Genomic DNA, 25,382 nt, shown 5'->3' on the forward strand with positions numbered 1-25,382 from the left:
TGTTCAAACAACCTTACCTCTTCAAAGTTCCCATTAATTGCATTGTCAAGGACACACTGACAGTGTGTTTTGTACATCATGATAAGAGTATCTACCTATTTTGGAAGAAAGAAAGATTAAGCAGAGTTTCTTAGCTCTCTCCTTTACTACTACAGTCATTTAGGTTTCTGCTTTCTGTAGCTCATATTTAAATATAGAATATATATATATGGAATATAAAGTGTATTACAATGAACATTTACAAATAGGCAGTCTGTATATCCAGAAGTGATGAGGGTCACTCATCTCTGGTTTCTATTGACATCTTTAAGTCTCAATGCTGTTGTCATAAATGTAGCATCTGAATCTGTACACACTGTGAAAATGGGGATATAGCTAAGGCAATAGCTAGACTAGCCAGGCAGATGGTAAAGTAAATTCACCTTTCTGAAGCTAAGATTAATCCCAAAGAGTAGTGCAAGTTAATCATTAGGCTACTATAGGCGTCTATGAGTGTTCTGAAACATCATCTAGTTGGACAAATGAGAAAATAGCTGCCAGTCATTTGGTCAAAGTTTAATCACTGCCTTACACGAACTGAACTTTAAAAAGCAGAACTCTCTTTCATCTCAGCGGGCTAATTTATCTGAGTGGAGTGTTTCCTTATTTTAATAACTTTTTCAAAAATGGCAGTAAACTTTTAAATTTGTAGGAAAGTATAAAACTATAATTTTGTAAAGTATTTTAAGGAAAGGAAAATGCTAGCAAAACCATTCTCATGGTCCAGAATCACAGAAAGTTTGTTACAGCTTGTGAACTTCTCTGGCAAACCAATACCAGGTTTTGAATGAACCTAGTATCACCTTATTTCAATAGGTTTAGCATACAGATTTCTTTGAAAACAGACCTTGCTGACTTTCAGAGCTGCTTCTGTAGCTACTTATCTTTTAAAAACAATGGCAAAGAACATTTCTTTCATTCAAGAACATTTTAAAGACTTTTTTTGGAAGGGGTTGATGGAAATTTAAAGTTTGGGTAAGTTTTCTTCAGAAACATAAAATGCAGAAAATACCAATCTATTTTAGTGCAGATTGCTACATTCATGGGAGAGACTTCCACTGCATGCAATTTCTAAGGAGTTTAATGTAGGAGTCAAACTTCACGTATGGGCTCTCTTCAACAGAGTACCTAAATATCTTGGGTTCAATAAGCCTTGGTCAGATAATCTGAAGGAATGGAAAGACAGTAAGGAAATAAAACAGCAAAAAAGAGAACAAGGAATGAGGACGGAGCAGCAAGGAAACAGAGATACACACAGAAATTCATCCCTCTTCCCACAGTCTTCTCATAACTCCATGAGTCTGTCCCCAGACAGAGTCACCCTCTGGGCCTTCCTGGCATCTGGTCCCAAGACCAGAGCAATTGCATGTTGCTGACCCAAGAATGAAGACAAAATGAGTTGCATTCTTTTTTTCAGTTGGAGTGGTAAAAGATTGCTTACACTGCTGCATTGGGTCAAATGCTCTTCAGATTTAAATGTTCCAAGAATGTCGTATATGTGAGAGATGTCAATTCACTGATGGAGACTAACATAGCAGATGATGCACACTGCTGAGTACACCAGTTCTTGGGCTTTCTTTAGGAACTAAAGCTAAGATCTCTGTACTACAGATGGCTCCTTTTGTTTAGCTCCTCAGAACAGGATTCCTAGGTTTCACCACTTTCACAGAACAAACTTAAGAGGCAGGGCTCATAAAACAAAAAGCTTTAAAGCAACATATCTCAAGACAGCCACCATCATGACCTGCACTGGAGGCTAAACTGGAGAGTTCACAATGTGTACCAAAAGGTTTCTAGCACAGTTCAGGGGTGTAGCAGCCTGTAATGTGACCAGAAACAACACAAACATAACATACAAGCAGTCAAGACATAAACCAGCAACATTTCTAACTAAAGAGTTACCCTTAAGATGAGCAGTACTGAGTACCAACTTAAGGAATATGATTTTACTACTTTAATAAAAGACACACATACGCCTAGATTTTCACAGTCTCTTTCCAAACAATTAATGGAAGAGAGTAAAGTTCATCTAATTATTTGTTGTGAATTATTTGTTCTGATCTAATCAGAACAAAATTTACCTGAAATCCAAAGGTATTTGGAATGAATACAACTCTCAGTTATTTGTTTTGCTCTCCTCGTCTTACATACCATCAGTTTGTAAAATACTAGGTCAGTTAATAGGTAAATAATTCAACCACCTTTCCAGTGGAAAGCCAGTTAATCGGTGTTAGTAAAGGTTTGCCCCCTCTATAAATCAGTCACCTCTGTTTGATTATGGACATTTCTGGCTCTTTCATGTCAATACCTCAAAGGCTAAGATATGAAGAAACATTCTGTGGTAATTTTTGATCTGTAAGTCGGAAGAGAAGTAGCTCACATTTTACCTTGTCTTTAGAAAGGCACCCTTGAAGCAAAAGGTGTTGAGCACTTGGAAACTCTGGGAGGAGAGTTCCAGTTTTGGAACTCAGAGAATATTTACGAGTGAAACCACCCTGAAATGGAAGCGAAAAAACAGGAACATTTAAGTAGCTAATATAGATTCAACTGAAACCAACAAGTCATTCTAAATTTGTATATTATCTCATGAGTCTCTCAATGTTCCAGAATATTTACATTCAGATAATCCTTCCAAAATATTGATGCTTATCCAAATCTGGATTCCAGCTCAGGAAGGTAATTAAATATGTGTCTAGATCTAAACCCCACCAAATACAGTTTTCAGAATCATGCAGCTTTTGAGCCACATTACTTCATGGAATTCTATAAACTTGGAATTTAATCTAGGTTTAAAATAGAATACAGTCTGATGCTCTCCTCTGCAGTATGGACTGTTATATCTTCAGGGAGACCCTAAATTTTATTTAATATGTATCTTTCTAGTGCAAGGATCTAGGCTACTGGTGATATTATTGTTCTCCCTTGCTCTCTTCCTGCTCTAATAGCATGGCAACAGTGATTTCTGCTGCTTTACTATGGTAATAACTATTTTAGTTTATCATAAAGTTTGATAATATTTTATAGCATTATGGATGTCATGGTATGTAGGGTCTGTGGACACTTCTGAACTATGTATTTATTGTATAGCTCTCTCTGATTTTGGCAGACTTGACATGAAGGCCCAGAAAATATCTTCCAGTGCTGTGTCCTATTGTGTTAAAACAGATAGGCACATAAACACACCTGTACCAAGAGCTTTGCAGGAAAAATGAAGGATGCTGAGCTGCATGCCCTCCCGGGGCATGCCACCAATTTTAGCTAGCTTTCTCCTGCTCTGTTGAAATGGCTGAGAGTTTGGTCATTCATCTCAGAGACTAGACTTGGTTCTGTGAATACTTTTGGAGCATTTTGCTTTTGTCCGTAAGGAAGAATAAAACTATGCTGGGTAGCATAGGCACATACAGTCACAGGTCTACACAATATAAAAAATCCTGTACAGAAACTCAGTCCCAAAGTTCCAAATCCAGGATCACAGCCTGAGCCTGGAAAAAGGAAATGCAGTTTCAAAGGGACTTAAAGGAAGGGAATAAATAATTTTTCTCTTGCTAACTTTAGCAACAAAAAAGGGAAATAAAAAACGCATCTGTTAATATGATCACAGTTTGATATCTCAGTAAGAATGACATTCCCAGCCATTTGGTGTTCTCCAGTTACTTTGTTGAGGAACAGTGAATGCTGACCTGGAGACAAGATAAATTTCTCCTGAATTATCCTAAATTCTGCTGATCTGAGAGTTCCTTGCAGCTCTTAGAGTTCTTAAGCCTTTTTAACTTGTGACTTCTGAAATATCATAGACACATCTTGTACTAGTTACAGACTGCGAAAAGATCTTGAATAATTATGAGATGCTAGCCTTTGGAGAGATGGGATTGAAGGATGAAACAACAAGAAGCCTGATATGTGGGGATGCTGACTGTGAGGCAATACATGGTAAATCACGCCTTGTTTAGACTCCTAACCTAATATTGTCACAAAATCTGATTTAGTCTACTTCTCATTAAGGCTGAGCAGTCATATTCTTTACTGATATAATGTTACTATGCTTATATTTATAATGCACACATTACGCTTATGAAGCTTTCAAATGATACAACTAAGATGAAATCCTCATCCTCAAGAGAAACAACAAAATCTGTATGATGATTCTGTCCCTACTGACTGAATTGTACTTGTCCTGTTCTCACAGGATTGCATTCAAACCTAGAGAAGACTATTTGCCTGAAACCCTTTGTTCCATTTTTGCCCACTCAGTCCTTACATCAAGGCAGTGTATGGACCCTTGAGCAGGTCTTCTGCATATTCCTGCAGTAAATCTACTACTTCTGTGCAGATTCCCTTTGTACTAATGGATGGAACTTATGAACGCGCACTAGGCAGTACTTCCAGTGGCCTTTTCCTACCCCTTTGCATACAGTCAGATTTCACTGAAGCGGGAATAGCAGGTATATAGTGTAATGTATAGTGTAAAAGTGTGCAAAAGGGAGTATTTTCCTATATACATTGACTCACCAAGCAGAGGTCAGTTTCAAGTGAAATTCTCTCAAATACTGAATTCAGAAAACTATAGCTATAATTGACTTTTTCACCATATATACATCCCTATTTTTATAGGGTGGTATGTCTGCCAAAACAGACAGCAAGGAATGAAAGTATACATTACGTAAACACGCTTTGCTTGTGCTATCTACTATTCAAATACATATAAAGCTCTAAGTCAAAGAAATTACAGTACTTTTGTGTGTCAATACTTTTGCAGTTTTATAATTGCCTATCAGTATCAGGAGGTTTGTTGTTTTTCTAATAACAGGAGTAATCTCAATGATTTTATTACGCAATTACCCGTGAAATATATTAAAAGCTCTGATTAAAAGGGATTAGTTAATTTAAAAGAAGGCAGGGATGGTGGTGGGAGGTTTAAAAGAAGATAATCTGCAATGTTTTTTACCTTGCTAATGGACTTATATGACTGTACCTCAGTTTTAGACTTAATATTTTAACCCACTGCCACTTGCCCTTTCAATTTAATGCCATCTGTTTCTAATGGCCATTTAACATTAAGATAATGACAGTAATATTATCTGCCTAATTAACCATGCAGACTCTAATGGTGCACTAACTGGTTTAGATAAAAGAATTTGCTGATATCTCCCCCTACAGAGAGAATACTAGAAAATGTGATAAAACATACCAGAAGTAAACAGTGTCCCTGGCACTCAATAAGTGTTCATTCAAATGCCATTTACTCAGTATATTTGGACAATCAGTGCTTTAACATCTTTTCAATGTCTTTATGTTCCTACTGAGAATTACACCTTATGCAATCATTGTAAATCTTTCTGGAATATCTAATTGCATGTACTTCCAGCAAATGAATAAAGGTGTATCACCTGTTGGCTTTAATGGAACGTGTACTGCCAAATTTTCAGTACGCTGTGTTTGTTAAAATTCGGTTTTGACCATGAAAGACATTTTTTTCTTTTAAGACCTGACTGAATAATTTCAGAAAACAGAGAGCTAGACAATGAAAAACTCATACCAATGTGCCCTTTCACCCTTATTTCCACCAACTTCTCTATGATTCTTTCTCTGGGAGGATCAAGGTATTGAACTTTGGGGAAGAAACAAGCCAGGTTTATGTCAATTCTCTAACAGACTGGGGATGCCACATCAGAGACGGAAGTAAATGTGTATTCATCTATGCGAAGGGAACCAGAAGTTTTCCATCCCCAAACTCTGAAATAATGAATGCTGTAGTAGTGCTCATGAATATGTCGGGGATATCCCATGGCATAGCATGATCTTTTTTTGATAAGATAGCTGATTATCTAAACAGGGAAAATGCAGCAGATCTAATCTATCTGAACCTCACTAAAATACTTGACGTGGTGTCACCATGGGAAATGATTAGTTATGCTGGTGAGAATGGGGATTAGTACAAGAATGTAAAATGTTTAAGAAACTGACTCTAGCTGAAATGCTAACAAGTTGTGTTGACAGGGAAACTATTGGGTTGAAAAGGGATTGAAGTGAAGATTCTCAAAGATTAGGCTTGGGGCTGATCTCATTGAACATTTCATAGATTAAACCGGCTGACGAGCTAGTGAAATCGGCAATAAAGAAGACGACTAAGAGGTCATGTAGAAAGGCCTGGATGGCTTTGAGATAATGGCAATAAAGGGGATGAAAATCAATAGAGCAAAGCTACACCCTCAGCGACCAATAAGAATTTCTGCTATCAGCTAGGAGCTGCTTATCTGGAAATGAAAAAGGCAAAAGACTTGCTGTGTATCAGTTGATCGCTGAGGGTATATTTAGTGTAGTAAATTAAACGGTGTCAGGGAACGTTCCCAGGCAATACTGGCAGTATTATTCAGAATGGCCCCTGGTATTCTTCTGACCCATGCCAATTAGCAGTCTCCTAAACAATTCCTAGTCGTGCTGCAACAGTTACCGCATGCTAGGCACTTTTCTCCAAGGCCATGTGGCTGAGATGTGCCTATGCTGTTTTGTAGGTTCAGGAGTTTAATAACATGGGTGCAGGCTATTCCATGCCAGTTGAACTCAGTGTCAAAGAACAATCCTGGGAGCAATCCTTAACCCTCAATGTACAATTATATGTAATTTTCTAGTATAAACACGACCAGAATGACAGTGTATACTATACCATAGTATAGTATACTATACCATATACCATAGTATACAGTAGTGAAAACGTAGGCGACCTGTGGGGAAAAAACCTCAACCAACGAAAAAACCCCAACCCTCAGTTCTAGTGTTTGTCACAAGGGATATTTCCAATAGAGGTTGGAGACATGCCATTTGCAAGACTTTATGATTTTTTTCTATAAAGATATTCCAATTGGAACAACTACAGTGAAAACTTGTAAGGCTGATCAGAAGTGACTAAAAACTGCTGCTTGTTCCACCTAGCAAGCAAAAGCAGCAAAAAGACGTATCACAGGGAAATGTCACAAAGAGCAAAAAATTGAGAAAGACAATCCTGACCAGGAGCTATAAAATTCAGTTTGTTAAAAAAAATATATTTTGTCTTCCAGTCAGACAAATGAGATCCTGAAAAAGCCTTCCTGCAAAAGTAATGGATGCAGAAAATTAAGCTAGAGCTTGACCCTTTTCTTAAGAGGGTCTATTATAAACCTCTGTGGTTATTTGGAACTGGATTGGAACAGGAACCCAGAAGGTGCCTTCCAATCTTATTTTCCTTTGAATATTTAGAGGCACAAATACTCAGCTTCATGAAAAAAAGGTTATGCAGTCTAATCTTTAATGAAAAATATTGCTGTAATTTTCAAGGACATTAATGTGAAGAAAATCGTACATCACATAATATTTGGATTAGAACAGAAGTGAAAGAAAAGACTACAGCGCTTACCTCATTCTTTAACTTGCTTCCAGAGAACCTTTGAAAATAAATGCATTTGATTATTTTTTCATAAGCAGAACATTTTTAGAGTTTGTATATATATACACACATATAAAATAGATATGTAAAATAGATCAATAATAAAAATGATGACATTTCTCCAAATGTAATTATAATAAAAATAATGTTTTTTTCTTAACTTCTTCCATTGGTTTGCAAGTGCCTAAGGATATCAGGGAACCTACTGGTGTCTTCTAAAACACAAAGATTCAGATCATTGACCAAATAGTAAAGCATAAACCCTGTGTTTTTCTTTGATAAAAGTTCATTTTTTTCTTTGCATCTTTGCAGCTTCAAAAATATCAAAAGGGTGCAAGTCCATAAGGTCTTTATGAGGAAATACATAAAGTTTTTGATACGGCTGAGTAAATTCAGAGCAGAAAAAATATACCTAGAATTTACACTTCTCAGGAAAATGAAGAAATCATATCAATTTAGATGCAGGTGAAATGCATTTCTGAGCTCAAAGATTCATTAACTGTCAAAAATGTGTCGCAATATACTAAATGTCCTATTAAGAGTCCAACTGAGAGATGCCCAATGAAGTCATTGGACTATCAGGCAATTCTTCAGTGCGGAAATTAGAAAGCACACATTTTAGATTATAACTACTAAACTAGAGAATGTGTAATGATAGACATTGTAATGTACCAGTATAATGATAAACGTTATTTGATTATTGTTATTTCCTGTTCTGCTAGCTGCTAACTGATAAGATACCCTGGGCAACATGATGTCTTATAATTATTAGTGGCAATATTGTGATTTCTTGCTGTTGAGATGCTCTGCAGGCAGGACAGAAAACCAGAAGCTGAGCGGTTGTGGAATTCCTCCTGTCCAGGCCAGGCAAAGGCACCTGACAGTTCCCATCACACGATGATCCAGCATGAGTTACCCGCAGTGTTCCCTTGGTTGTTGATAGATGAGTATGAAAGAAGGCATCACTCAGTTGATTACAATGTGGAGCTAATTAGCTTCATAGCTGGATGTATTTGTTATGGATTGGATTTCCACACGTGCAGCAAAATGTACACAGAATGTATAGCAAAAGCATGAGGCAGCATCTGCTAGCATTGCTCCTCCAGGGCCTTAACTGCTAGCTAAAGCTACCCTTCACACAGTGCTCTGGCTTCTAATAATTTTTGGTGTTATGTATGCACCTTTCCCTGTGGAAGGCTTGATATTTAAAGGAACTGGGAGGTCAAATTTACAGTGGAATTTAGGGATTCAGGCATCTGCAACCCTGCATTTAAGGACTATTGTACTCAGCTCAATTACCTAAATATTAACACACGTATGCCAATTAAATTTGAAATGGCAGTAGAGGCCTGTATTTAGGCAACTAAATTGAGGCCCATTGCCCCTTTAATGTTTTGAAAAGCTGCCACCTAACATGCAAGCCTTGTGGTAAAGGCCTCCATATGCCTATATTTGTGCACAGGCACAGTGTCATCTGTTACCACTATCAGCCCGTATATTTTTCCCGCTTATTTCTGCCCCGAGCTTGATCCAGGAATCATTTCTACATGAGACCACAAGTCCTAACACAAAGAAACGGTTTCTAACTAGTGAATCTAGTGAGTACTTCTGAAAATCTTAGAGAGTATCTATGCCATCTTTATGTGAGTGTATACCATCGGAAAACCAGCCATGGGGAATTTTGCAGAACCACCACTTTCTTTGCATTCATTGCTGCTAGATTGTGCAAGGACAGAGCTTTACATGACAGGGCACTGGCCGACACAAAGCTGAGAAGTAAGAGTGATTATATTCCCTTAAATGAAAATAACTGCCTTTTAGTCCATTAAATGAGCAATTTGTTCAAGATAACTCTGTATTATGAAAGAACCTCATCTAGCTGTGTACCAGCAACACCTCCGCAGCTCTGGATAAATACTGGACAAGGAAATGGCATATTCCAGTCTATTATACCTTAGGTCCTGCCGTGGAGAGACCCCTCCTCTTAAGCATCATTGGCAACATTACCCTCAATTTTTACACTTGTCCTATTGATTGGAAAAAGTCTCTTTGGATATAAGTTAAATCTGCCAGCCGTTGAATTTTCTATGTGTGATTATAAACTCATTTATTCCCTTCCTTTCTTAGAGTCCCCACTTATACTGTTGTAGACAATGAAAGCCGTCATTCAAGCCATATGTGAACAGAGACATTTGTTTTACGAACTATTAATCTTTGGCAAACCAACAGGCAGCTATCGTAACGTATTGATCCTGCTAGCTGTCCCTTAAATAAATATAATTAGAGCTTCCTGGGTTAGGTTTAAACTGATATTAGCCAGTCAAAGGACCTGTAAATATTAATCTACACTGACCCCTCCCTCCTGACCACAGGTGCCAGCTTCACACCATACTCCAGACATTTCATAATGGGAAGCTGTCCTGGGGAAAGAACTCAGAGGGTGACACACAAGTAAACAAAATGAGACAAGTGTTCTGGAAAGGGTGTTTTGCTGCCTTACACAAACTTGAACAAATCCTCTGCTGGTATAAATTGATGCAAGTCTATGCTGACTGTGGTGGGGCCATACTGGAAGACACTAGTAAAAGATCTAGATCAGCCTCTTAAAACAAAACTGATTTCTTTTGGGAGCAAACTGCTACTTAAATTTAGGAATGCCAGACATTGAGATATGCAGCAATACTAGTTTTGGTATCAACAAAAGTTAGTGTCCTACAAATACCTTCCTAAGGCAAGCTTAAAGTTAGATCTTCACTGTCTAAATCTCAGAAGTTATGTTGTACCTGGTTAAGCCTTTTCCAGAATACACAGAGTGGTAGTATGCACTGCTTTCTTTAATGCCAATTCCATAATAGTGATACCTATGGAAAAGAAAGAGGAGTGTTTATGAGTGACAAGTCATGTAAAGCAAATTGTCAAATTGATTTTCAATGCTTTCTGAAAACTTTTCTTAACAGTGTCTACCAATTCCTTTCACTGACATGGAACAATATCTGGTTCACAGAAAACAGTATTGTCATGATTTGATCCAAAATTCAAGGCTATGATCTCTAAATTTAAAACTTTTTCTCTTTTACAAGAAAGCACCCGGCACAGCAAATCTCCTAGAAACATGTTACATCTCTTTTCCCTAATGTGCATTCCCTTTCATTTTACTTTGTTGAAAGGGTGCTGGGTTTGATCTATCAGGTTTATTTTATTAGGCTTACCACTGTTATATTTAGACAGTCTCGCAGAGCACTCTTCAGTTGCTCTGGCAGGGGGGTTGGGCTAGATGATCTCCAGAGGTCCCTTCCAACCCCTACCATTCTGTGATTCTGTGATTCTGTGAAAGTAACTCACCATTGTGCCCTATAAATTAGTGTTCAGCCTCCTATGACTAAAAATGCTAACATTTCATTCATTAATTCTTCTCCCAGGTTGTAGGCTGACCAACTCAGCTGAGTTATTTAGCTACTTAAGCCATTCTCATACACATTTGTCTCCCTTGCAGCTCTCCTGGAGATTACTACTGCCAATAGAGCTCGAAAAAGGAAATGTGCCTATCGCTCAGCCTCTGCAGTGCTGAGCCCAACACCTTAACCAAAGACACTAAAGAGGGCGGGCTGGTGCTAAGAAAACTGACTATGCAGTAGATACTTAGTGCTTTGCACTGATTTTACTACAAAAGAAGTGACCTTCAGGAGAAGGGCAGGAGAGCAAGCTGAGGGCAGCTATTTCTTACCAGTCATAGCAAAGTTTGCTTGAGTTCATCTATCAAAGGTGATAGGCCCTGTCTTAAAAAATTTCACTCAATAGATTTTAAAACTGATTGCGTTAAACCAAATTTGTCTAAGAATCTTACGGGCAGTATACTCAGGATCATTTGTTTTTTACCAGAGTTAGCTTGAAAATACCATAGCAGCTGGTGTAACTGAACTGCTTCAAAGTAACACTTGTAGTTCAAGTATATGGCACTTAAAGCACGCGTAACATGGAGGTAATGCTTTGCAACACATTGCCTCAATTTCACTGAAACATCTCAAAAGCTTGAAGACATGCACTCTTAAGACACAAAGCACCCTGCAAATAGTTCATAGAACACATGAACAAAAGCTTTCAGCTCATCTCTGCTGTTCTTGGTGATGCCCATTAAAGAAAAAAATCACAATATTACTGTTTCTTCTTGTATGGGACAGTCACAGATAAGAACAAAACCCTCAAATGCTTTATATTTACAAAGCTGGTTAAAGGCATCAGATACAAACAATATTCAAGAAAATGTTCATTAGGGTGATATATTTGCTTAGCTTAGGTAGCTTTGAAAAACTCAGCTGAAATAGTCATTCTGTTTCTGGACAGTCTGTTGTGTGCATTCGGGATTTTACAGCCAAGAAACATTACAGAAAGTGGCTGCATAGTGGCATCACAGCTTTTACTCTTTGCCTGAAACTGATGAGTCCACATAACACCACTAGATCGCAGGGGCACCTGGTGACCCATCGGAAGGCCAAAAGTTTCTCACCTCTTTCTTTACTGTTAGTTTTCTTGCCTCTTAAGCGTGCTTTTCTGAGGGAAGGTGATGGGGTGAACTGACCATTTTTAAATACCTGTTAATATTCAGAAGCTCAGATGCAGGACCACCTGCTGATAACAGTCCCCTTTTTATCCATTACAGTCAGAGTTGGCTGATCAAACCAAAGTGACACCTCAAGGTGGTTTAGGATGCCAATAGGACCTTTCATTAAATGTCATAATGCTAGACAGTTGACCATTTCACATACAGTACTGTGTCATCTATGTTGTGAATTAAAGTCTTGAAGGCTTTCAACCACTAGTTTTGGTTTAGGAGTATTAAACATGTAGACTTAGGCAAAAGACCTGGATCTGGAAACTCCTAATATTTGACAGAGTTTTGACAAAAATGCTAAAGGCACAAACATTTCTTCTTCTTTCATAAAAACAAAGTAATTTTAGATGTGACACAAGAGGTACTAAAAATACACATGTATGGATTCTTTGAAATAACAGCATTTACTTAGTCTTGACATTGGAAAGGTTATGCATTGAACAGGATGCAAAACAAAACAGAGCTGTGACTGCTTCTTTAACAATGTTATCTGCACATTTGTCATTCACGATGTAAGCAAGCAGTTGCCTACATCTCATTCCAACACCCTAAGTCTCCCAGTTTCAATCGCATGCTATTTTTTAAATTCTAAAAATAAAACTTCACACTTTCACCACAAATTTGGAATCTCCTCCTGCTAAAGCTGGAGTGGGCCAGAGACCAAGGAAAGGCATTACTTCTTTACAAAGTTAGAATTCGATATCTAGGTTATTCAACATCTAATTCAATATTAACACATTTGGGCTAGAAACGGGAAATGTTGTATGATTTGGATCCCCAGGTTTCCAGTAGTAGGAAAAATACTTGGCCCTGCTCTGAAATGCCCCAAGATATCAGAATTCACCATTGCCACATTTTGTTATATAAAGAATAGATATTTTCAGTACCTATTCAGTGTGTCTTAAAGGCATAGCAGTTATCATTCTGACTTCTAAAAAATACAGCTTTCCAGTCATGACACAGAAGCAATTAAAAAAATTATAATCTGTACTTTTCAAGTTCTGTCTGGAATACACCACAGAGTAATAAGGTATAAAGATTTTTATTCTTTTATAAACCAAATTCATTAGCAAAACAGATTATTTTGGACTCCCTTTTCAGAGTAGCATATCCATCCCAAACACACGGATAACATCTTTAACCTACAACTTCAAGTACCCTCTTTTTGTCTCTTCATATGCATAGTTCTATGCGCATGTACAGTATATATGTGTTTTACTATGTTATACTTCTATTGTATAATTAATACAAGGAAATCAGTCATCATAAGGAACTTACTCTCAATTTTCTTAACAAACCTTTTAAAAACCAAACTGAACTGCTTTCCTCTTTTAATTTCAGTGGTTTGTTGTGACATATGTTCCTACGCAACTAGTAGCCCTGATTTTAGCATACACTGACACAAATGATAGCTGATAAGGAAATGATAGGCTTAAGCTGTTCAGGGACTTGCAATAACTTGTTATCACGGGGCCAGCTGCCATATCAGTTTTATTAACCCACTAAATCACTCCTAATAAATAAGATAATAGTTTTCAGACATGATGGATAAAAGCTAAGATTCATCATTGATCAAAGTCTGCAAAGAAATTAAATTGTAACTTGAGCTCAAACAGTCTTCTGTGTGTATGGACTGAGCAGTATGTGCATTTTGCTGAATAGCTGCTCCAGGTAATTCAGGTACCATGAAGATTATAACTAAATTCTAGCAGTGACCACAGTATGTTCAACATTACCTATGCAAAAAAGTGGATTGAGAACCTGCTGCACAGACAACTGTTGCTTATGAAATACTAATTTAAGAGCAGTTTGACATATTTGTTGTGCTGGGCCTTCTCCCACTCAGCAGGTATATAGAAAACGTCCCCTACATTCAGCAATCTGGAGTTATTAGCATGGGCATAAGAGTTGAATGAGCTTTGTTAACAAAATTATGTCCAATGTGTTGTACCTTCTTGGCCAAATATTTAAATGACTGTTTTAGTATTGATACTGTTGTACAAATGGGTTGTCGGATGTAAACACACAGAGAGACACTCTGACTCTGAGGATCAAAGTTCTAGTATTTATTAGACCCATTTTTAAGTCTCTCCTTTGCCCAGAACTGAAGATCACAAATGTTGCTTGGAATCAGAGGAGGAACTAACATTTGTATATCTACCCTACACCAAATCCAGTTTCCAAATCAAATTCATGCTTGTGAGAATGCTAGAAAGAGCTTGGCCTTGTTTCAGCATGGGAGGAAAACAGTTTCTGTCACCTTGAAGGTGATGGAAAAGTGAACTGATTTTCTTTGCTTTCTTCTAATCACAGCCAGGCTCTATCGATACGTCACTGTGTATGCACGCAGCCTCCAGTAAGGCACTTTGTTCCTGGGGAGTTAGCTTTTCTTTGCAATATAAGAATAATGATTCCATTGGAGAGGAACTGCCATTTTCCTTTCATGCTTTTGCAACATCTGGCTCAGTAGAACCCTGGACAATGATCAGAGCTCCTAGGCAATACTACTATATGAAACATCACTGTCAGGAATAGTTTGTATACTGTTACTGCTCCTACTAACATTATATGGAAATAATGATAGCAACAACAGAAATAAAATGTCACTACATTATCATGCTTAAAAAAAATAGGATTTAATTGCTAGTATGAAGTATCTCTTACCAGTCCCAGTAACCCAGTTTTGCTTCACACAGAAACAGCTTACAACATTTAGAGTCCTTGTTGACATAAAAGTACAGGGTAACCAGACAGTTACTGAAACTTATGAACAGTCCATTAATTTGCTTATTAATTTAATGGAAATATTTCTGTAAATGATATTTGTGTGACTAGCTGCTACCTCGTAAAAGCAGAAATGAATTTGCTACTCACTGAGTCTGGGGGGGAATATGGTCCACAACATCAGAGAGAGATTGAGAATCAGAGATTATTATTTATACTGTCACTTCTCTGTGACTACTTCCTGCTGTATTCAGTCTCTGAAGTGGAGATATTGTCACTTGTGCCTTTTGCGAGGTCCTTTTTGCACAGCAATAACAATGTAAATGTATCTTAGTGGAAATGAGAATTGCACAGGAAAAGTCTCTGAGGAAAACTCCGATGAAAAAAAATAAGGAGAAACAAATGACAGATGTTCAAACAAAACCTGCTGATGCCTCATCCCTTTGAGGAAATTGTTCAAGAACAGTTAATCCGTATGAAAATATGGCACATAATACCACCAAGGTCAGTAGGGATATGGGATCTGCCAAAGAAATGTTGGGCATGAGATATTTCTGTGCTAATACTGTTAAATGTCTTAGAGAAAAGGGGAATATAGTGAAATGTTTCAACACAATTAATTCTGTAGCTAGATTCTCAGGTCAAAAACTAGATTTGAAATATACTCCTTTCCTTAATAGACATTGACTTACTGTGCTTTAAATTATGCAAACACATGATACATTTTGGGAGTCTGGATCTTGATTGGATCTTATTTATCAATTCATTAGATATGTCAGATCAAAAATAAAATGAGCATTTGGGAGACTTTTGTCCTTATATTATCTCATTCATTATAACTCAAAGGGGCTTCTGCAAATATGTTGGGTTATGAACCTAAGACTTAACCAAGGCATTGATGAATTAGTAGGTTGTCAAATATTCCTGCACAGACTGTGAACACCAGATCTCTTAAAATGTTGAATACAGCAAATGTCCATTTGCAAAGCTGACTAAGTCTACAGCAGCTTATGCCTGTAACCATAGCTGAACTTCACAACAGACAATATATGAAATCCCTCTTTTACCTTATAAATAACCTTTCTAATAGTAACTCTCCTCAAAACCCCTCTATTCAGCACCTATAGGCCATCTACAAAAAGAGAAATGAACTTCAGTTCCAGTGTTCCTCTATACAATACAGACTGTGTACTCTCTCCTGAAAAAAAATCAATGGATTATGAATTTGTAAGGCTGTCACAGAAACTATGTAAGAACTGTCCTCTGTTAAGAAAGGAAAAATATTTTATGTGTTTTATTTCACAGAATCACAGAATGGTAGGGGTTGGAAGGGACCTCTAGAGACCATCTAGCCCAAACCCCCTGCTGAAGCAAGGGGAGGTATTTCCTTTGGATTTTATTTTTATTAATGATTATTTAAAATAAATACCCGAGACTCAAGAAATAAAATGTCTTTGTAAAACTTTGGAATTTAAATTCTTCCCCACCTTCGTTTATATCGCAACAAAACCTAAAATTCACAAATGACATCTCCAATGCATTCTTCAGCAATACTAAGGTGGAATCAACTGGCTATTTCCTGTATTTCTAAGGCAGGAAGAAAACTAAGCATAACAACATCAAACTAACCGCCAAAATTATAAAAGTAAACAATGCATCTTTCAGGCATTCCTAATATATTGCAAAGCGCTTTGGAAAAAACACAATCTGGTAGGTCTTTTTCCTTTTCAGTCTCCTTTCATTTTGAGTTTTCGTATAAATTACTGAAAGGCAAGAGTAACTTTGTCTTTGAAGGCTAAGTCTTTCGAAATAAAGATTTTCCCAAACAATCACAATGTTTGAGTTTCTTCTATTATTACCAATATTCTGGTTTTCTATCTTATTAATTAGCAAAATGTTTCTTTGCTAATTTTCTGGGTTTTAGTTTTCTTTCAGTAAACCACCAATTCTTTGTGCTTTCTTCTATAAGTCAAGGATAGTTTCATGAGCCTTATTCAGTAAACACATAAACACATTTGTAATTTCAAGCATGAGAAAAATCCTAGGGATACTCACGTATTTAAAGGCATGCATCTCCTAAAATATAGGCATTAATAATAAATGTTTAATTCAATGTATACACAGAAAGCTGGACACAATATCTATCCTGATTTGCTCCACATATCAATGTTTTATTTTTAGGAAAACCTGTTTTGAAATCAATAGAAAAATACAGATAAGGGTCTGGTCTAAATTTGATTTGGGATTGAAAACCAGCAAGTTTTTGGAGAGTTGCTTTAAAAGAAAAAAATTATTTAACTAGTCCTATTTTATGTAGAATGGTGTGGGCACAGTATTTAGCTTTAAATATTTTTTAAAAGTGGATATTGATAAACACTGAAATAACAATTTAAAGCACAAGACTTGGAAAAGCTCAGAGCCAGTCTTGATTTGAGGTGATACAGAAAACTGTTGCACTTGTGACTCCCCAGAGATAGAAGTTTCCTAGAATTACCTAACTTGTAGCCTGAGACTAGCAATACCCTAGAGCATTATTTTGACTTCTCCACATTCCTTACATCAATACACCGCACAGTTTTTCATTTGCTTAAGAAGTAGCATTGTTCTGATAAAAAACAAAATCAGATTGAAGACAACTCATCAGTCCTTCTTAGCAGTCTTAATATCAGGACATAGGAGGGAGGGTGGATGTAAGAGAATACGTTGTTACCACTGTTCACCACAGTTTTACAATAACTTTATCATGGCCAAAAGCATAGTGCCAGAACCAGAATTAATAAAAATTTCACCACAGGTGATATATGATTATCTGTAATCTATTCTCACAGCCTAGTATTCCACAGATCAAATATGCAAATTAAGTGGATGCATTATTTATGAAAGGACTGCGCTATAGGTTGTGTACTTTTCTGAGTTTTTATAAATTACCCACAACAAAGAGCAGATGTACACCTTCTTCTCAATTTAAGACAATGCTTTTCTCTAGTGTCTTTAAATTAATCCATACTGTTGCACATTATTTATAGAAAGATGAACAGCTGTAACAAAAATATATGTATTATACATTTTTTTTAATATATATCATTTTGACATATATTTGCAACAAATGCATGTCTGTAAAAAAATGTCAAGTTTTAGAAGCTTAATCAGTTTAATTTTAGAAATTATGCCTGCAGTGATGTTTTCAAACTCTCTATCAGTTTCATCATGTACCTGGAAGTTATCACTTGCACCATGTACATGGAAGTTATCACTCGCATGGAAATACACGTCATTCCTAGAATGTATTCTGTAAGTGGAAACGTAGGAAATTGTGCCTTACTTTGAATGGCCCCTTGTTCCAAGCCGCCTTGTGGTAAGGAGAGGGAATTTCTGTCGAATGGTCTAAAGAGAAAATAACTGTATTAATTTCTAACATTGGTATATGTTCTTAGCAGTGAAAAACTGTAGTGAAACATTTTCAGTGTTCAGTGAAAAATTTTCAGTGAAAAAACTGTAGTGTAAATATGTGGTCTAATGCAGTCCATGAATAAATATTTCTGACACTTATGTCACAACATAAACAACTAAGCATGTTTTATTCTGCAGGGGTCCTCCTGTCCTTCTCCATCTCACTGTGTACCTCCAGTCTTCCTACCCATAAACCCACCTGTTCTTCTTTTCTGTTATCACTTCTACAACATAAAATCTAGTTTTCTTTCCAGAATTCTGTCCCATTCAGGTCCCTAAAGTACAACCATATCTTCTGCTTCAGAGATCTAAACAGAACCAGGGAAAGATCTGGCCTCAAGCTACTCTATTTTCAAAGGCAAACAATGAAAAATAAACTGATTTTTTATTTGAAAAGTGTGATCTGATGGTTAAAGCAAGCAAATATTTGCCTCATGGGTATTTCTGTGTCCTCCACTACCAAAGCGCTGGACAGTCTTAAACATATTTATGCTCACTGAAACCCTCTGAAAGTTTGTTAGCTCTGCGCTGGACATAAAAAATTCATATTATGTGATTTAATCCAAGTCAAGCAAAACATTCTGTCACTGGACTCCTGAGATTGAGACTAGTGTCCTAAAAATGTCCTTCTTTTCCTGTAAAGAATGATGCTTAAGGCAAAAGGTTTATTAAGTAAAAAAGTAATTCAGTAATAGAGGTAAATCTAATAGATACATCTAATAGATAAATCACTGTCTAAACAATGTTTAAATAGAAGCCTGTTGTCTTCCTGATTTATACTGAAACTGTGTAATGAAAATTAGACATACACTTTCTCAGTATACCCAATTCAAGAGAAAAAAAATTAGTAAGAGAACATTTTATGAACTGGATTTTAAATCCATTATTAATATTTAATTAAATTAATGCATTTTGCTATGTATGAACAACGACTAGATCAGTAGTGTTTAAAAAAAGATGATCCTTGAAGCATTTTTGGTTTCCTGTTTCACCAACTACTCAGGATTTAATTTGGAGAGTTCACATCTCCCTTTCATTAAATGCTTTCAGGATTAATTGTAGGGAAGGGTAGAAAAGAGGATGAATCAACAATTTTTCATTCAGGAGCTCTTTGTGTTATTAATTTTTATTCCCCTTCTTGTATTGCTTCTTGTGTCACATCTCACTTTACACTGCCTTTAGTATAATTAAAAGTGTCTTCCATGGCAGATCTGGGTTTGCGGAAAGAACCTTATTAATGTCATCATCAAAAAGGAAAAAAAAAAAAAGCTCGCAGAGAGAATACCTTTTTTGTATGAAATAACAATAAATCAAAGGGAATTTCAGATTCATCCTCCTAAAGCTGATGGAACAGTGTACTTAGTCTGATTCCATGTACATTAACAGTAGAAAACATGTGAATTTGAGAAGAATTTTGACTCAGGTGTACTAAATTGTGATTCTATCACAGAATTAATCTAACAAATTATGAAGGCATTTACTCTTTACCTTCCCAAAAGTTGCAGCACAGGCAGGTTCCAGCTTCTCTTTTCTGCAGAAGTCTAAATAATGTGCATAAAGGATGCATCTTGGTAAACAAACTCCTTCACAGACAATGTAGTTTTCTTCCAGCCTGTACAGGGAAAGAAGCTGCCAGAGTAAGAAGTAACATGCCATGTCTCCCGATTTTATTTTCCTTCTGGTTTTTGGTACTGCCCTCTTTTTTTTTTTTTTTTTTATTTTACCAAAGAATTCCACAAAAGCACACAGACGACTTTCTCCCGGAGAAGACAAACACTGCAGACTGACTCCACACTTGGTGCTTAGGTTAGTTGCAGAATATGGAAAACCTGGGGCCAGGTTCCTTTTCTTAATGAATCTTTTTCAATGTCTGGACTTTTTTTGCTTTACATAAATAATTAAGTGATTATTTAAAAGCCAGCCTTGCTTTGAAAATAAGAGCACTAACTGACTACAAAAGACTCCGGTTTAAGTCTGTCCTTTGAATAGAGCAGGGGTTTGAACTTGCATCTTCTGTCCTACTGTATCTTTAACACCTGGGCAAACATCGCTTTTCTTCCTACTTTTGCTTTTTAATTTCCATGATGGATCTGAAACTGTTTCTTGACTGAACCACACTGAAAAGCAAAGAACTGGCTTTTTCTGAAGGGGGTGCATTTTTATGTATTTTCCAAATCAGTTTACAGAATACAAGTGCCTAGTGATGGTCATTAAAGTAAAATTTTAAAAACTGAAGTACAAAACTGGCTGTCTTCACCTAAACTACCAGTAACAGCTGGGTATTTCGCTGTTTTCCTGTTTCTTTTCTTTATCAGTTTACATTATTTGCCAATCCTGGGATGATATGCAATAAATGTATTTCTCAAATTACACAAATCTGTAAGAAAATACTGTGTAGTAAGCGCTGCATACTGAATAATTTTGCACTGACTCACCAGACTCAAATCCTTACAATTTATGCTCAGAAGTTGGACATAAACTAGACTAAGAAACTGGGTAATTTGGATTACTCTCGTTTTTCAGTTGGAAGGAAAACAAATATCTAGATTTACAGTCTGCACTTGGTAAATAAGTTCCCATTTAATTCAACAGCACTCCTCGTTAATTTCAAGTGTGATTTAATAGAAACATTTATCAATTAATGACTGCAGAATTTGACCTCTTATTTGGGTAATTTTTTGCCCAAATAAAATGAGGCAAAGTTAGGGCTTCCACGGATGGTACAATACAATGTAAAAATATATTACAAGACAGTGAAAATCTTTTATAGCCTTAAAGGATAATTAAAACAGCCATTCATAAAAACTGCCATAGCCTTAAAGGATAATTAAAACACCCGTTCACTAATGTCATTCTTAAGTAACGTTTCATTTCTACGTTTTTTCGATACATTTCGTCAATAGCCACGTACTGTGAGAATCTGGCAGAGATTTCTGTTAACTGATAAACCTCTGCTCATTTAAAAAAAATCAATCAGAAATTCGGAGGTGGATGTCCTCATTTGTAGACGAGCCCTACTCGGGGAAAAAAAAAACAAACCAACAACAAAACAAAACAAAAAAAACCCAAACAAAACAAAACCAAAAAAAAAACCCAACCAAAAAACCACCAAAACCAGCTAACCGAACATCCCACAACCCCACAAATGACACCTATTTCTAAAAGAGCGGCGGGATGTAACCCTCCATGCCGGCTCAGCATTTACAGAAGGGTCTCTCCGGGCCCGAGGGACCCGCCGGCCGGGTCCCGCCGCTGGCAGGGCGGGGAAGACGCGGGGTGTCCCGGCCGAGCTGTGCCCGGGGGCCGGAGCCGGAGCCAGGTGCCTACCATTGCAGGGTGAGCTGCGTCTGCTTCTTCTTGTCCTTCATGATCTGCGTGATGCTCCTCTTCGCAGACGGGCTCCGCTCGGCGGCTTTTAGCGCGCCGTCGCCGGGATCCGCATCCTCTTCTTCCGAGGAGAGGGTTTGGCTACCGAAGCGTGTTTCTGAGCGCCGGCAGCGGAGGGACAAGAAGAGAAGCCCGAAGGCATCGTTACGGGCCGGGCAACACCCGCCGCCTCCGTCCCGGCGCCACTGCGGCCCCGCGGGAGCCCGTTTAACAGCCCGGGGGGTCGAGCCGCGACCGCCCGGCCTCGCGTCCCCGCCGGACCCCGGGCAGCAGCGACAGGGGCTGACAAGGGACCGGCTGCCGGCATCCCGCCGCTTACCTGACTTGATGCCGGCGGGCAGCGCCGGCTCCGGGAGCCCCCTCTGAGCGCCCGCCGCGGCGCACAGCCCCTCCTGGGCGAAGGGCAGCAAGCCTCGGCCCACCAAGCCGGCGTAGCACTCCTCCGGCGCGGCGGAGGGCACGGCCTGCGCCGCCGGCAGGTGCAGAAAGGCGTCCTCTTGCTCGGGTCCCTTGGCCATGCTCCTTCACCGGCGCCTGGTCTGCCCCGCCGCCGCGCAGGCGGCGCCCATGGGCGGCGGGAGGGGACGGGACGGGACGGGGGCGGCGGCGGCCTTAGGGCGCGGGGGGCGCCGGCTGGGGCATGGGCGGCGCCGGACCTTCGAGCGGTGCTCTGGCAGCTCGGCGGGAGACGGTGTCAGCCGAGCGCCGGGGCCGGCAGCGTGAGGGGAGGAGAGGCGGTGCGGGGGCGGCGGGGGACGGGCGTGCCCTACGGCGCCTCGCCGGGAGGCGGCATGGCTCCCTTGCTGGCAGAGGCGGCCGGGCCCTGCGGGCGCCACTCCCTCCTCAGGACAGCTCCCCCGCGCCCGCCGAGGGGGCTCCGCCTCGGACGGGGTCCCGGAGGTGTCCCCCCCGTCCCTGCCTCCCGCCTCCCCGCCCACCGCCGTGCTCAGTCGGGCCGGCGGCGCCCGGCCGAGAGGGGACAGCGCGTGGCTGGAGGCCCCGGGAGGTTCAGGGGAGCCGGCCCGGAGCGAATCTGCCGGGCACTTAATGATTAACTGCCGCCGGCGGTGGCTGTCCCTTGTGTCGGGGAGTAGCTCTTGGCAGTAGCTCCCCTCGTCCCTTCACGGCAGAGGGCGGCCGCGGGGGGTCCCCTCATCCCCACCGGCTGAGGCTCTCTTGAGAGCCACAAGGCCAAGAAGGGGAGCGGGCCATGGCCAGCAGGCCATGGGCGCCTCCTGGACACCGCAGTTGTTGTCAGTGTTTCATTGTTTCCCAGTGTAATTTTGTGGCAGTTGGAACAAAACATCCTGATTTTTGTACAAATAAATCCCATTGATCTGGCAGACGTGTCTTTGCTTTGCTCCGTTTTGGCACGCTGACTGAGAGACATGGTGGGGGACAATCACAGAAAGGAGGTCCCTGCTTTTTCCAGAGGGCTAAGTTGTCAGTAGGATGGAAAATTAGCATCTTGCGCATCGTGCTCCTCCTAGATAAGGGCTGGGAAATTGTAGTATGGCTTGTGGTGGCAAGCAGCCCTGAAACACTGTATCAGGTGAATGCTAGAGGCATTCTTTTAGCCATCAAGTAGTGTTAGGTTGTCACAGACACAAAGCTTGTGAAGAGCTCTTCTTCCTTCTGCTCTCTTAGAATCATAGAATTGTCTGGAGTGGAAGTCAGATCATTGAGTCCAACTGTTAACCTAACGCTGCCAAAACCACCACTAAACCATGTCCCTGAGCACCATGTCTATCTGTCTTTTAAATACCTCCAGGGATGGCGACTCCAACATTTCCCTGGGCAGCCTGTTCCAATGTTGGATAACCCTTGCACCTCAAGTCATGGATCCCACCAGCAGTACAAATATTATCACTTCCACTCCTGCACAGATGCATTATCAGAGCAGCTATCAACTATATTGCATCTGTATTTAACAAAACCCCAGGTGTGCCTATATGTGCCAAAAGGTCCAAACCCCAGTCATAAGTATGAATGACGGACTTGAGAAATGAGGAAGACCCGTGAGAGAGTCTCAGACTCAAAAATGGCATTTAGTCTAAACTTTCTGCTGCTTCTACTTACACCTCTTCCCTTAACTGTGTAAAATATACTTCCTTCCCTACTGGCTACTCTATTCAAACATTTCTTCACTGTTCCCATGTCCCCTTCTTACTTTATATGTGACGCTATACATGACTTTGTCCATATGCCTATGTTCATACATTACTTTGTCAGTGCATCAGTTCTCAGCATAACTCACTGAGACAGTTCAGCTTCTGGTTTCAATGGCTTTGTTTTGAGGTTACGGTAAAATTGTATTTGACCCTCTGACTTTTGGCTGACACAAGTGCTTCAGAATTTGGCCCATGGGGATCAATATTTCTACAGTATACAAGTATACGGCATAACAAAATTTCCCAGCTGCTAATTATTGTGTTGAAAGTGTTGTGAGCCAAATCCAATGTGTCATTGTCTTTCTAGTAATATGGAGCTAAATGTAGTTATTTGTTGCGTTAGAGCAGGTTTCTCCTTTGCTATGATGTCAGGATATCCTCAGTAATGCTGATGAATTCTAGCCACCGTCAGCACAGGGGTTAATTGAGTGAAGGATCTGGTCCAGGGACCAGTTAGTGTCCACCCTGGGGCAACAACCGTTCGTAGTCCCTTGCTGTTCCTTCTGAGGGCCAGGCACTGATTTAATTAGCTTTACATGAAACTGATGATGATTTTAAGAGCTTTTTCAGTAAACAGAAGTTCTCCTTGCACCTAGTAACCTTTTCTGGCTCATACAAACCATCCCCTTCTTGTCCTTTCAAAGCCAGCGAAAGGTTGTTGTGTGGTGTTACCAGCTTCGTATAAAACTAAGCTCATGTTTGCGGTAGTAAAGAAAGAAAAGTGTACAGGCCAGTGCTCCTAAGTAAACACATAATGTTTAAAGTATGCATGAGAATAGGTACATCATGGAGTGCCAATATGTGAGCAAACATATCTACTCTAGAATTAATAGAAATAAGGGATTTTATTAATAAGTAACATACAATAAATTAAACATAAAGTATTTTCCTCTGACAGGGACAGATAATGCTCTTTAATAAATTCAAATTGTTTTAAAAAGGTTCTATATGAAATCATTGGCAATTAAAGTAATATATAGGATGGAAAGATTAATCACGGCAAGCAAAGGGAAATCGTGGTGTTTGAGTTGTTCACTCATGCAGCAATAAAACAGCCAAATCCTTTTGCTTTACAGAAAATATTTTTGCTGTAGTTGGAGGTTGGTGCTGTATCTGTTTACAAAGTCACAGGGGCTGCTGCTCAGCTGAGCCAGCTTATACCCTGGTCATTATGGGCCTGTCCCTCCTGTTGAGACCAGGGCTATAGGTGAGCTTGGCAATGTGGACATAACGGTCTTCAAGTTCAGTGTGTCATCCTCTGCCACTTAGTCCTGCTGATGTTCTTGAAATTTTTCCTTATTCTCTCATTCAGTCTTATTTTCGCAGTCATGGACTATAGTCCTTAAAGACTTAATGGACTGATAGAGGTCATCTTGTCCATCCCACCCCCTTGCAGTGGAAACAAGGCAGGATTATAGACAGGTATCGTTATACCTATATGATTCCCAAAACTTTGGCTCACTTGTTCTAAAAGCTCTCTGGTGATGGAGGGTCACATCATACCCAGATCATCTGTGAATGAAAAATGTTTATTAGTGTCAAACAGTCTCCCTTCAGCTTGTGTCCAATGCTTCTTTTTTCT

The 25,382-nt window shown here is 39.2% G+C and overlaps 1 protein-coding gene across 1 annotated transcript in view; it reads right to left on the bottom strand.

Moving 5' to 3' along the window:
* Positions 1–22,147, bottom strand: part of RFX6 (regulatory factor X6) — a 38,028-nt gene extending 15,881 nt beyond the window's left edge. Inside the window, exons 1-7 of the mRNA XM_054196479.1 lie at positions 21,570–22,147; positions 19,731–19,854; positions 18,115–18,176; positions 10,243–10,320; positions 7,430–7,457; positions 2,427–2,534; positions 18–95 (exon numbers count right to left, since the gene is read on the bottom strand). Coding sequence (XP_054052454.1) covers positions 18–95; positions 2,427–2,534; positions 7,430–7,457; positions 10,243–10,320; positions 18,115–18,176; positions 19,731–19,854; positions 21,570–22,147 — 1,056 coding nt within the window. The remainder of the gene's footprint in view (positions 1–17; positions 96–2,426; positions 2,535–7,429; positions 7,458–10,242; positions 10,321–18,114; positions 18,177–19,730; positions 19,855–21,569) is intronic.
* Between the last annotated feature and the right edge of the window lie 3,235 nt (positions 22,148–25,382).

This window comes from Rissa tridactyla, chromosome 3 (assembly GCF_028500815.1).
Source record: "Rissa tridactyla isolate bRisTri1 chromosome 3, bRisTri1.patW.cur.20221130, whole genome shotgun sequence".
Taxonomy (NCBI): domain Eukaryota; kingdom Metazoa; phylum Chordata; class Aves; order Charadriiformes; family Laridae; genus Rissa; species Rissa tridactyla.